The following is a 12,880-nucleotide window of genomic DNA, read 5'->3' as shown; positions in this document are numbered from 1 at the left end:
GAAACATTTTATATTGCATTGGTTTGTGCGTTTGACAAATAAAGTTGTAATGTATTAAAGCAGTAAAGTGAATTTCTTCAGGAAAGGCATGCCAGATGCGACCCTTTTTCTTCCTTCTCTACTCCATTCTTCTGTTTGAAATGTGGGTCATTACATTATCTCTGGCATGTACATTGCTTCATCCTAATATTTCAGGCTTGTGTCACTTGAAGCTCTTAGTACATAATTTGAGTGAAAAATAACTGTGTGAAAATAGTGAACACAAAAAAACCCCTAATTCAGCATCTTGCTTTGCCCTATGTGTGCCAGGCCACCAGGTTAGGACCAGTGTGTTGCAAACACATGCTCCAAAGTTCTGCTTTCTGTCTTCCTGAATAATTTAACCCTGAGTCATAAACAAAACTGTTCTTCGCAAGAGAAAAACAAACACATTCTGAGAGCTTTTCAGTCACTGGTGTACAGAGAATACTTCTTTTGTGCTAAAAAACTTCTCACAAGTGAGAAGTTACCTGCTCAAACAAGTAGTCCTGTAGCTTAAGTAGATTTGGCAAACAGGACCTACACATATACTGATTAAAACAAACCATGGCTTCACTCAGGATATAAAGGTAAAAGGGTTTGGAGTGAAGTTGATCTGGGAAGAAGGGAGGAATAAAAGAGGTTGTGTTTAGAGTTATTATTTCTCACTATCCTACTCTGTTTAATTGTCAGTAAATTAAATTAATTTCCCCAAGTTGAACCTGTTTTGCCCATGATGGTAATTGTTTTGTCATGTTCCTGTCCTTATTTCAATCCATGAGCTTCTCCCCCTCTTCTGTTGAGGCTGGGAAGTGAGAAAACAGGTAGTGGGCACCTGGCATCCAGACAAGGCCAACCCACCACACCTTACTATTTGGCAATTTATTTAACTGCAGATTGTATATTTCTTTCCTCAGAACTATCATACAGAATCTCAGCAAAAGGGATGAACACCCTCCCCCCTCGTTTTTAGCATAACAAAATAACATAGTTACTTCCATGTAATACAATGTAGCATTTAAAATACTGTACACAGCAAGAACAAGATTTTTTTTCTTCTTCTACTTATTGAAATTGATTACTTTGATTGTGATCTCTGCTCCCAAGTAAAGAATTGACAGTACTAGCAAAAGGAGTAGCTATAAAAGTCCTTATTTGAAGAGGCCTGCAATTTGATATGAACCAGCAGGTAGTGGAACCAGTGGCCCTCCTTTAATCTCTGTGGCTCTGTGGAGGGGCCTTGGGACACAGTGGTGACTCCGTCCAGCTGTGTAAACATCCCTGTCCTCGGCATAGATTTGATACTCAGCCAGTCAGACAGGCCTGGACAAATATTATGCAGTTATAATAAAGTGCATAAACTACTTCTGCTCCTTTGTGTCTCATTATCTCCACAAAACTCAGTAGCCTGAACTCAATGACACCTTCATCCTCCATTCTCTAATCCGCAATACAGCAAGAAAGTTGCAGAGTGGCTGTGGAGAGTTGCATTTACATCAGAGGCAAATGACTTAATAAATGAATTTGATAATTTTTAGAAATCTTACAGCCTTATTTAAACTTACATGTGACTTTCTTATTAGTAGAAGGTGACCTTTAGGTTTGATTAGACCTTTAGGTTAATGAAGACCTGTGTTAGCAAAGAGGTAGGAACTACAGAGTGACTTTCTTGCTGTTTCCACTTTGATCTGATGACAGCTGTGATCAGGAATTGGAATAGGCTGCCCAAGGAAGTGGTGGAGTCACCATGTCACCATCCCTAGAGGGGTGTGAAGGACGTGTAGATGTGGCACTTGGGGACATGGTTTAGTGGTGACTTGGCAGTGCTTGGTTAACAGGTAGATTTGGTGATCTTAGAGGTATTTTCCAACCTGAACGGTTCTATGATTCTAAAATTCTATGAATCACGGGAACAGGCAGCTTCCATAAACATGCTTTCAGCCCCAAATGCGTGAGGCAAACTGGCTGACGAACACGCAGGAGGAGGACAAAAGTGTCATAGAAAGGACAGACGTGAGATTTATGCCTGCGGAAAAGGCACCTCTGTTGAGTCTTCCCAGACGAATAACGGGGGCAGGAGCAGCGCTGAAACTCTCGTATGTTCGTACAAAAGCCTCGGCACCTCCCTCAGCACCGCCCGCCCGGGCCCGTTGCCGGGGCAGCGCGGCCGCGTCCGGTAATGGCGGCGGCGGCGGAGGGGCGGCCATGGTGCGGAGTGAGTGTCAAAGAGCCGCGTCTGTCCCCTCCCCGGCTCCTTCCCTCATCCCCAGGACCTGCCCCGCGCCCTGGACACCTCCTTCGTGTCCACAGAAGGGCACAACTCTGATGAGGAGCGGCTGAGGGAGCTGGGGGGGCTCAGCCTGGAGAAGAGGAGGCTCAGGGCAGACCTTGTCGCTCTCTGTAATTCCCTGCAAGGAGGTTGTAGTGAGGTGGGGGCCGGACTCTTCTCCCAGTAACAAGTGACAGGACGAGAGGACATGGCCTCAAGTTATGCCAGGGTTTAGATTAGATATTAGGGAAAATTTCTTCACTGAAAGGGCACTGACTCCCCAGGGAAGTGGTGGAATCACCATCCCTGGAGGTATTTAAAAGGCACAGATATGACACTTAGGGGCATGGTTTAGTGGTGGATTTAGTAGTACTAGTTGGTCTCGATGATCTCAAAGGTCTTTTCCAACCTGAACGATTCCATGATTCGTTTCCCCTTCCCTGCCATTCCCACACTCCCCTGGCTGCTCCCTCCCCTCCTGCCTCCCTTGCTCTCCTCAGCTTGGCTCGATTATCAGGTTTCCCTCCTCCCTGGCAATAACAACCCACCACATACAGCACAGGGGTGCTCTTGTCTCCTGAAACAGCCCCCGAGAGGCCTCGCAGGCGGCCCAGCTGGGGAGCCCTCTGTGTGTATGGCAGCCCCTGCAAGGGGAGATGCTGGACAGGATGGGTCGTGTCTGAGCCGGGGGCTGTCAGATGTGAAAAAAACCCAAATGGGGTTAAAATACTCCCTACTGTTACTTATGAATTGATTATCTGTTGTGGATACATCATCTGTTACAGGTACAGCAGTATGATTTAGAAGATTGAGTGCTCACAACTACCACTCATAAAAAAAGCTACTGAGGAGTTCCCTTCCTCTGTGATTTTTCCTGTAATCTATTTTGATTGTATATCATCACTGGACTGCCAGTCCCATGCGGGGCTAAAACAGTGCTTTGGAAAGGAGCTCCTTCTCCCTGCATGAAGCTGTCAGATGCCTTCCCTGAGCAGGCACTGCCTGAAGGAGAATGGCTTTGTCTCCTGAACAGCACAGCATGAATTTGAGTCCTAAAATAATGGTTGCATACTTCACCTTTCTGAAATGCAGCTGCCCCTACTGTTTTGAGATACACCTGCAGCTGTCCACCTGCTTATTCTTCCATTTTTTTTAATATTATCCTTCATATCTGCTTCCTTTTTTGAGCAAAACATGCAATTTTTGGAAGTTAGATCTTCAAGGTCTGTTGTCTCCAGTTGAGTGATGCCATCCCTTATTTCCTCCCGTGTTCGTGGGAACCTGGGAGTAGCTGTTACCTCCCAGGTCACTGGGCCAGTCTCCTGTTACTGCACACAACATCAGAAAATCTGTTTAATGAACTTCTCAGTGAATTCAGTGTGTTTTGTCAATGTCCTGAAAATGCTGTTGTTTTAAATTTTATTTAAAATTTGTTTTTTCTTACAAACTTGTTTCCCTCATTCCTCTTAAATGAACTAGATCATATACCAAATGCCAAATATTCACTCAGTTGCCTGCAGCAGGACCCCAAAATAGGTCCCTAAAGCTCCACAGTAGCTTCTATGTGAATGATTGTCTCTGCTTTGCAAACCATCTGGTAATGGAAGTGGACATTTTTGCATAATTGCTGCAACAGTAATTTCAATTTTCATCAGAAAAGGGAAATCTGGCTGTAATTAAACTGCCAGGAACAGTTTGTATGACTTTGTATAAAAGGTTTAGAGCATAGTATTGCCATAGTGTGTATGTATGCAGATTAAGGAATATTGTTTTCTTGCTCAAAATTACTTGGAAATAGTGGCACTGCAAAATCTGCTCCAAATACAGTAGTAAGAAGGCCTTTTTTTTTCCTTTTAATTTCCAGCAGATTTACTGAGTAACTTATTAGAAATGCCAGTGTTTTCATAATTTCTCTGAAGACTAAAGTATTTAGTCATGGTTATTTGCCTTTTTTTTTCTCTTTTCTCTGTTACTCTAATCAAGTTCGATCCATGGTCTGTTAAAGAGAAGATGGTTGTTCAAATGCAGCAAACCTGCCTAAGATGGTTAAAAAACACAAAGACACTTACCTTTCCCAATATGATTTATGTGCAGACAGGTTCCCCCCTTCCATCAATATCAGCATCACCACGTTTAATTCTGTAAATCATGCCAGATGAAAATCTGTTGAGCAGAAGGGAGATTTAAGCCTCGTCATCTCTAAATCATATAATATACACAAAACCAGTTTCACCCCTTTTTCCAAAGAGTGTAGATACAGGAGAGGCACAGACACATGTGAGTTTGGGCTGTATTGGTACATAGTTTTCCCAGCCTGGAGCAGACCTGTCTGTGTGAAAGTGTGCAGCCATTCCAGGACCACTATACAACTGGATAATGTCACAAACCCTTCCTGAGATAAAGAAGTGAAAGAATACTTTTAATTAATGCATGATAGGAACAGTTTGTTTTCACAGATCTCTCTGTAATTTTTACTTATTTTTCTTCAGAGTCTTTTTTAAAGGATTAATTTTTTTTTGGGGGGGAAGGGAGGGAGTTTGTTTTCGGGTTTTTTTGTGGGCTTTGTGGGTCTTTTGGCATTAGCAATCCTGAAAATACCTATGCTAATTTAATAAACCACTAGTTTTTTCATCAGTGCTTCACTCCTTGCCAAGGAGAAGAAAACACCAGGGTTTTTTGGTGCAGCGGGCTGGAGACAAAGTACTAACATCTAGCTCAAGAGTGAGCATTGGTTCTCAGAGAATTTCTTTACCTTCATTATCCAGAGCCTTTCCACTGTTTGAAAGATTGCCTGGCATTAAATATTACTACAGGATAACTCTGAACCTAGGTCTCTGGTGTTTTTCAGCCACTGAAATTCCTTTGCTGGCTGCTAATGAGCTGGTGATGCCTAAGAAATGTCCAGGTACACATTTCATTCTAACAAACATTTATAAGCATCAGTTATGACTTTGCCATAAAAAATATCTGCCTACTTTCAACATTTATCCTGCTTATTTCTGTGCACACTGTACTGAAGAATATGATGACACACTGTAGTTAGTTTCCTTTCCTCCCACCCCCCCACTGCTCTCTGTGATGTGAACATCTGGCATCTGGAAATAAAACAGCATAAAACACTCCATTTCTTGTCTATATGAATCAATCTGCAACCCAAGCTATGCAGAAAATAATGGCTGCTGGATTAATTTCTGCAAGGGTTGTATCACACTCTTATGGAACACTCAGCAGTTTTCATATGGATTTTTCCAAATGTTACAGGTGACATGAGTGTGTTTCACAAAAAGTGTTTACTGTGGGAGAGTGGCTCGAGGTTACTTGGTACTCAGTATCTTTTCTTGCAGATTTTATTTTTGTTGGCATTCCTACTGGGCTATTTGATGTGGTGGAAAAAAGTATTTTAATGAATTTATAAGTTGTTTATAAGTCAGGTGGCAGAAAAGGACTAAGGGGAAATATGACATCTAATGTTTCTTTCAGTCACTGAAGATCTTGTTAGAAGACGTGCAGAACATAACAACTGTGAAATTTTTTCACTGGAAGAAATCTCTTTACATCAACAGGAAATAGAAAAACTAGAGTATCTTGACAAATGGTGTCGAGATTTAAAAATTCTCTATCTTCAGAATAATCTCATTCCAAAAATTGGTAAGTGTTTTCTGGATATGTTTCTTTTAAAATGGATTTACATGCATAATTTTGAAATCAGGTAAAAAAAAAGTAAGGGAATGTACAGCGAGTAACTACAGAGAGGTTCCTTGTGGATGTGCTCCTACAAGAGTTGATTTCTTTATTAAATTTCTAAGAAGCTCAGAAATTTGCAAGAGAAATTTTAAATGGAAAAGATACTACTGGGATACAGATACTCACTAGAATATGAGTGTGGAACACCTTTCACTGATTAAAATCTCAAAAGTCAAGATATTATTAAATATCCCATATTTGTGGCAAACAAAGGGTTTAGCCATGGACTATGGTGTCGTAGGATTAGCTCTCTTCAGGCTCATTTTTAAATTAAGTGTTTATGCAAATGGTATTTTTTTGTTGACACTGAAATAATTTTCATTAGAATAAAATACTTACTTTTAAGCATAAACCAAACTTTTTACAACACAGTCTCAGTGGTCTTCCTGCACCACAGGAGAGGATATGACTTCATATGGTCTGCATTTTTTGGCATTGGTTCATGTGTTTCATTGGCATTCTATTGAAAGATGCAACATCAAGCCTATGGCTGGAAAAGCTTAGACTCTACAGATAGTGCATAGATGAGTACTGAAAAGTTGGAAGTGTTCAGGAATTACATTTACATATCTCTTTAAAGTTCCTTAAGAGGAAGAAATTAAATACTGAAGTTTTAAGATGAAATTCTGTGCTCAGAACTTGTAGACAAGTCTGTTAAGTTCTCTGGAGTGGCTCATCATGAAACTGTACTGCTACCATCTGCATTTCTTAGAGAGAAGGAATCTTCTCCCAGAGAGAATAAGTTTTTTGAAACTACTTTATGATGCTTTGCCCCATCAAAAATGGGACTGAAACTGAAGTTGGTTTTCTCTCTGTTACTGTGTCCTTAACAAGTTTTCATCTTGTGGATTTTCTGTCAACACTCAGGCCTCCTTTAGGTTAGTACAGGATATCATATTCAGATTGTTGCTTTTTGGACACAAAGTTTTCTCAGCAATTTCATTTTTGAGGCATGCAGTTTTTATCTTGGCATAATCTAACTGTAAGAGTTGGAAAAGTGTGCAACTTAGTGAATCATATATTCTTGTATAATGTAATGGCTTTCCAAGATAATACCTTAGTAACTAATGGGATAAAAATCCAAAACAAACACACACGAAGACACACCATCCCTGCACTATAGTGGGTGACCAAAAGCATTGCCAACAGGGGTTATGTGGCAAAGTACTGAATTTGAGAAGTAATTCTTCCAGTGGATACCAACATGTCCTTGCAGAGGGCACAGCACTTCCAAGCATGCTTCTGAATATCATCCTGGAATGGTTTATATTGACTCTGTCGGGATGTGTCCTCTCTCTTCTTAAACAAAACCTTTCTGCAGGCCTCAAGATCAGACTTGCCTACTGAGCAAGGTTGTCAGGCACCCAGTGTATGGATGCGTCCTGATTCTCTTCTATAAATGGAAAAAAACCCCAAGATATCACTGGCTTCAACACTCAACTCTCTTCATGTGTACAGGCACTGCCATTACAGAAATATTGTAAGAAAAACATCCAACCTAAGCTGCACAAGTTCTTGCTGAGAAATTAATTTCATCATTTTTTTGTGAATTTTGAAGAAAATACCTCTCCAAGGTCTTAGTACTAAGTGGTAGTGTTGCCCGTAACCAGAAGAAACACAAACCAACAGAGTGCCGGTTTATGCGGTGCTTTATTCGGGGCCCCGGGAACCTGAGGACTAGCGTCCAAAGTCAGGATTCCGAAGACCCTCATTTTCAGTTCAGCTTTTATACACAAACAAGTTTACGTGCAGTTTCCACGGCAAACCAGTTACAGTTTCCACAGCAAACCAGGTGCAGTTACAAACAAGCTCTGACTGAAATACCCCTAGAAACTGTTTAACAGACCTTAACCACATCCTAGGTAACAAATCGTTGCATACATGCCTGACTAGATCCTTTGATTATGGTTTCCACTTCACACACAAACAAAGTTGCTTTCTAGGCCTACTCTTCTACTAAGCCTTAGCCATTCTACTACTAATTTAAATTGCTGTGCAACAGTAGGATTCATGTCACCAAATTTGTAGACATCTTTGTCTACAAATTACAGTACCTTCCCTTTATAACCAGTCATGAAGAAAAGGCTTATTTTTGTGCATGATTTGATTCACTAGTTTTAGACAGCCAATTTAAGGTAAGATGAACTGCACCTTGAACAGCCTAGTTCTCTGTAATCATCGTAGAAGAGCCTGAACAACTAATTCAGCTGCAGACATGATCTGTGGTTGTCAGATGAAGCTCCCTCTGCTTGAATTACTTTGTTTGCCCCAGCAGGCACAGTTTGTACAGCAGTTATTCAGTGCAGCTTGTGAGTTAGAATTTGAGGTAAACTTGATGACTTCTTTGGACAGATTTTCCAGTCAGATCTTTGAAACGTGGTGATTGGGAAGAAACTGGTAACTATGACACAAGTTACCTGCTGTATCTTGTCTCAGATTTAAGTCTCTGACCTGTGGGTCATCTATCTCAAGTGGTCTTTGCATTTTTCAGACATTTTTGGGAGCGATGAAGATTGTTGCTACCCTATTCCCACTTTACCCCTTTTCGGTATTCCAAAGAGGAAATGTTCCCCACTCACTGTGAACCTACTAATTCCAATAGGTCATGGTGAAAATAATACAGGTTAGACTCCAAGATCAGGGAATGTGTGTGTGTGTATATGTGTCTTTGTTTTGTTCATACTGAACTCACAGAAATCCATATGTGTAAAATTTTTAGAAAAGGGGAAGAGGAAGTTTCTTGTACTAAACCTGTAGATTAAAGATGTCAAAAATTTACAGATAAACTAAAAAAGCCAATATTTTCTATATAAGTAAGTGTAAAACTTTAATTTTATAAAGCTTGTCCAAGTATGGTCTAATCCTTTCTAAGTTTCACAAGAGGTGCTTTTTGCATTTGTCATGCTTTCACCATGTTTTTTGGCCAGTCCTCTTGCATTAGATATGTGTCTTATGGATTTGTGCTAAAAATGTGTGTATAAGATTCCTTATTTCTTTTTACTTTTTTATTTTAATTTGTGTTTTCGGAGAACTTTTTTGTTTTGTCCTTTAATTAATATTTAAATATTGATGCTCGGTAATGTGATGTGTGTTCTGATTTGTCCTTCCTATTTTCTGCTTTATTTTTTCTTTGAAGTAAAGTGAACAGGTAAAATGATAATGCCCTTTCCAATGCAGAGAACTGAAATAATATATCTGTGTTGTGTTACAGAAAATGTGAGCAAACTAAAGAAGCTGGAATATTTAAATGTAGCTTTGAACAACATTGAAAGAATTGAAAATCTGGAAGGTCAGTTTTTAAACAAACCATTTAGCCTTTTCATATTAGAACACTTAAACTGTGACTTAGTGTGAAAGAGGGTAGAAGCCATTAAGCAGATTCACCATTAAGCAGTGAAGGTATTTTCTTGATACTGAGTGGTTTTGTATGCAGGGTTTCAATAAATGCTGCTTTGTAGCCAAGGGCTTCCTAGTGCTGAAGTTTTCTCATTGAACTTTCTTGAACTTAAACACTGAACTTTTTAAAATGTCTCTTTGTAATGTTTTAACAATCATCTTCAGTTCAGCAGTCAAATGCCACACACAGGAAGGTTCTGCTGTGAGCACAGGTTGCATTGAGGGTGTGGGGTATTTTTAAAGAGGTTTTCAGATGATTTTTTTTCTCTCTCATTGCATGAAATCCTGTCTGTTTTATCTGTGTTTAATCCTTTATCCTATCATTTTGCACATTTCATGTGCAAAGATATGGCATTTTCCAAGACTATAATCTAACACTTAGAGCCACCCATAAACACATTCCATATTACTTGAATAATTTATGACTTGATTGTTTTCTGTTTCTTGATTCTGATTAGACCAGTTACTGACTCTTTAAGATATCTGCCTTGAAAAAGGAACAGTAAAAGAAAAAAAAAGCTGTTGGTTTGGTTTTTTTTTTGTTGGTTCGTTGTTTTTTGGGTTTTTTTTGTTTGGTTGGTTGGTTTGGTTTGGTTCATTTTGTGCTTGGTTTATTTTGTTTGTGTTTTGAAGTCTGTGAGCTGATTCAAGAGGATGGCTTAAATAAACAATAAACAAATAGTCTAAACAAAAATTTGTAAAAGTTGAAGAAATAGGTAGTACATCATCTATTTGGCAATTTATTGAGAAACTTGCATTTGTTTTCATGCCACTAAATTTGAAATTCATCTATCAGGCTGCATTATTTTTTACTGTGATTTGTTATTTACTTAGAAGCTTTGGGAATGACCCTTGCATAAATTTGGGTTATAATCCCCTGATAAATTGTTTTGCATTGTTACTTTCCTTCAGTTCCACTGTGAATAAAACCTACCAAACAGACCAGCAAAGGAAAAGAAGTGATTACAGTGATGAGCATCAAAGCTGAGCTTGCTCTTACCTGAACGTTTTTACTCTTAGAGTCAAGGTTGCATGGACAGATTATGATAAAAGGAGAGGCTGATAAATTTTGGATCGAGATTTTCCAGAGCATTTTGTTATCTAATTTAGAGTTTCTGTTTATGATTGTTTTAGTTAACATTTTCTCACCAGTATTTGCAATTTAACCAGTGATAAAATGTTTAAAATGATAGCTGAGTCCATAGAGTGAAACCTATGGAAGACCTCTTCTTAACTTGGATTGAATTTTTAGAAAACCTTGACTTTTCACTTTAATAATATTACCAAAGATTAACCATATACAAAAATGAAACCCCTAATTGATCCTGCTGTCTTGAACCACTTAGACAGTGTTTTACCAACATGATTAAGACTCAGTTGAGGAGGGTTATCAAGGCAATCAAACTGTTAAAAGTGAAGTCCAGCTTTTCTAAAAATGAAACATTTAATATCTCATCTATAAATGATCACAAAGTTTTGATACTGATAAAACCAATAATGTTTTGGTATTTTTTATTTTATTGAGTTTGTTTCCTTCCTATAAATATTGTGAGTCACTCTTTTCACTCAGAGTCTCAGAAAAGATGTATTCTGATAGAATAAAAATAGTTTACAGAACACAAATGGAGACAGTTTTATATCCAGATGTGTGCATGTGTGTGTCTTTGTATGTCATGTGTACATTTATGTTATGGACAAACTGAATTAAGATTTTTCCAAAATTTAGGCTGTGAAGAACTGAAGAAACTTGACCTGACAGCAAATTTCATTGGTGAACTCTCCAGTATTGAATCCCTAAAACATAACATACATCTGAAGGAACTGTTTCTAACGGGTAACCCATGCACTGAATTTGAAGGCTATAGACAATTTGTAGTGGCAACACTTCATCAATTAAAAGTAAGATTTAAAAAATTAAATCCAAATAAAAAAAGAGCACTGTCGACTGAACCTACTAATCCTAAATAAAATAAATACCTGTTCTGGGAAAACCAGTAGCATTATTTTACTGTCCACAGTAAAATTAAATGATAACCTGATGAATAAGTGACTGCAGTAAATTAATTCTAATAATTGGTTCTGTTTTGATGGAACCGCATGCATTTGTGAACTTTTCTGTCTTTCTTATTTGAGATCCCTAAAGTTTTGAAGAAATAAATGTTTGTTTTGGCTTTTTTTTTCTCATTTGTTTTATATACGCAGTGGATTTTAAATTATTATCATGGTTGCAGAAAGTTACCAGGTTGTTGGTACCATACCAACAGTATGTTCTAAACCTGCAATGCAAGGAAGTAGAAAGGCACAAGTTGGTGTAAAAATGTGCTATGTTGCATTGGCTGTAAATAGCTACTTTGAGACTGAGGTTCTGTGCAATGGCCAAAACTACCACAAACCATTTTCACATCTGAGTAGACAGTTATTGATAATTCTTTTTAATAGATTATAACACAGTTCTATGAAGGTTTGAAAGGTACATTTCTAATTGTATACAGAATTTTCAAAATTAACCTACAGTTTAATAGATTTATTGATTTGAATATGCTTATAATTTCTCACATATCTATATTGATTTTTTTTCCACTTTGGGAAGTATTTGGATAGTAAAGAAATAGAACGTTCAGAGAGGATTAAAGCACTTCAAATCTATCCAGAAGTGAAACAGAAAATCAGAGAACAGGAACAAGTTTACCTTCTCAAAAGGGCCAGAGAAAAGGAAGAGGCTCAAAGAAGGATGCAAGAAAGAAAGGACAAGAAACAAAACCAAATGAAATCTAAGCTTGGATTTGACAGGTAACAGTAAGCAACAATAGTATGTGAATAAATATCATTCTTCTCTTTCTTTATTAAGAAGTTTGGTTTTCCTCATTGAAGAGTTTATATTATTTCACATAAATATTTTTGTTCATCTTTATTGTTGATTCAAGCAGAATTATTTCTCCTTTTGCATGTTATCTCTAATGAAAAATATAACTAATTACAAACACAGTTTGTTATTGGCCTGCAGACAATGCAATAGAATTTTTGTCCCAAAACTCCAAGCTAAGTTGTCTGGATGCCAAAATAGTGTAATTGATTGCTTCTTTCAGGAGAACAGCTGGAAATTGTTATTTAAGGTAATGCAGAGGTTCCAGAGAAAGTGTCTGTTCACCTATAACTGCTTTTGCTTTAGCATTATTAGATCTGAAGACTGAAATGGAATGTAGCAGGTCTTTGGAGATGTAAAAGGCTTTGCAGTGTTGATTTTCATACTTCTTCCATTTCATATCACTGATAGTCTCTAGACAGCAACAGGATTTTTATCTGGGGTCATCTTACACTGCAGTTGCCATCCATCTTATTTTTAATCTAATAGAGACTAAGTTCCATGGAGCTGCCTGCAGAACTTTGTCCTCATAGATCACAGCTCTATCATAAATTTAGTTTTCTCTCTCTGTTGGTAGAGAATTAGAGAGA

The 12,880-nt window shown here is 38.2% G+C and overlaps 1 protein-coding gene across 4 annotated transcripts in view; it reads left to right on the top strand.

Moving 5' to 3' along the window:
• Positions 1-2,152: 2,152 nt before the first annotated feature.
• Positions 2,153-12,880, top strand: part of DNAAF11 (dynein axonemal assembly factor 11) — a 34,556-nt gene continuing 23,828 nt past the window's right edge. Inside the window, exons 1-7 of one of the 4 annotated variants that reach the window (XM_039381882.1) lie at positions 2,209-2,233; positions 5,136-5,192; positions 5,768-5,935; positions 8,523-8,654; positions 9,243-9,320; positions 11,154-11,326; positions 12,018-12,217. In XM_039381882.1, the coding sequence (XP_039237816.1) occupies positions 2,224-2,233; positions 5,136-5,192; positions 5,768-5,935; positions 8,523-8,654; positions 9,243-9,320; positions 11,154-11,326; positions 12,018-12,217 (818 nt within the window). In that variant the 5' untranslated portion in view covers positions 2,209-2,223. Of the gene's footprint in view, positions 2,234-5,135; positions 5,193-5,767; positions 5,936-8,522; positions 8,655-9,242; positions 9,321-11,153; positions 11,327-12,017; positions 12,218-12,880 lie in introns of all 4 variants that reach the window. The other 3 variants (XM_039381884.1, XM_039381885.1, XM_027712044.2) reach the window with 3 other exon arrangements.

This window comes from Pipra filicauda, unplaced genomic scaffold (assembly GCF_003945595.2).
Source record: "Pipra filicauda isolate LSUMZ 115617 unplaced genomic scaffold, ASM394559v2 scaffold245_size1146780_pilon, whole genome shotgun sequence".
NCBI classification, from domain to species: Eukaryota; Metazoa; Chordata; class Aves; order Passeriformes; family Pipridae; genus Pipra; species Pipra filicauda.
Note: the sequence above shows the minus strand (reverse complement) of the source record. Positions and strands in the feature narration are given on the sequence as shown.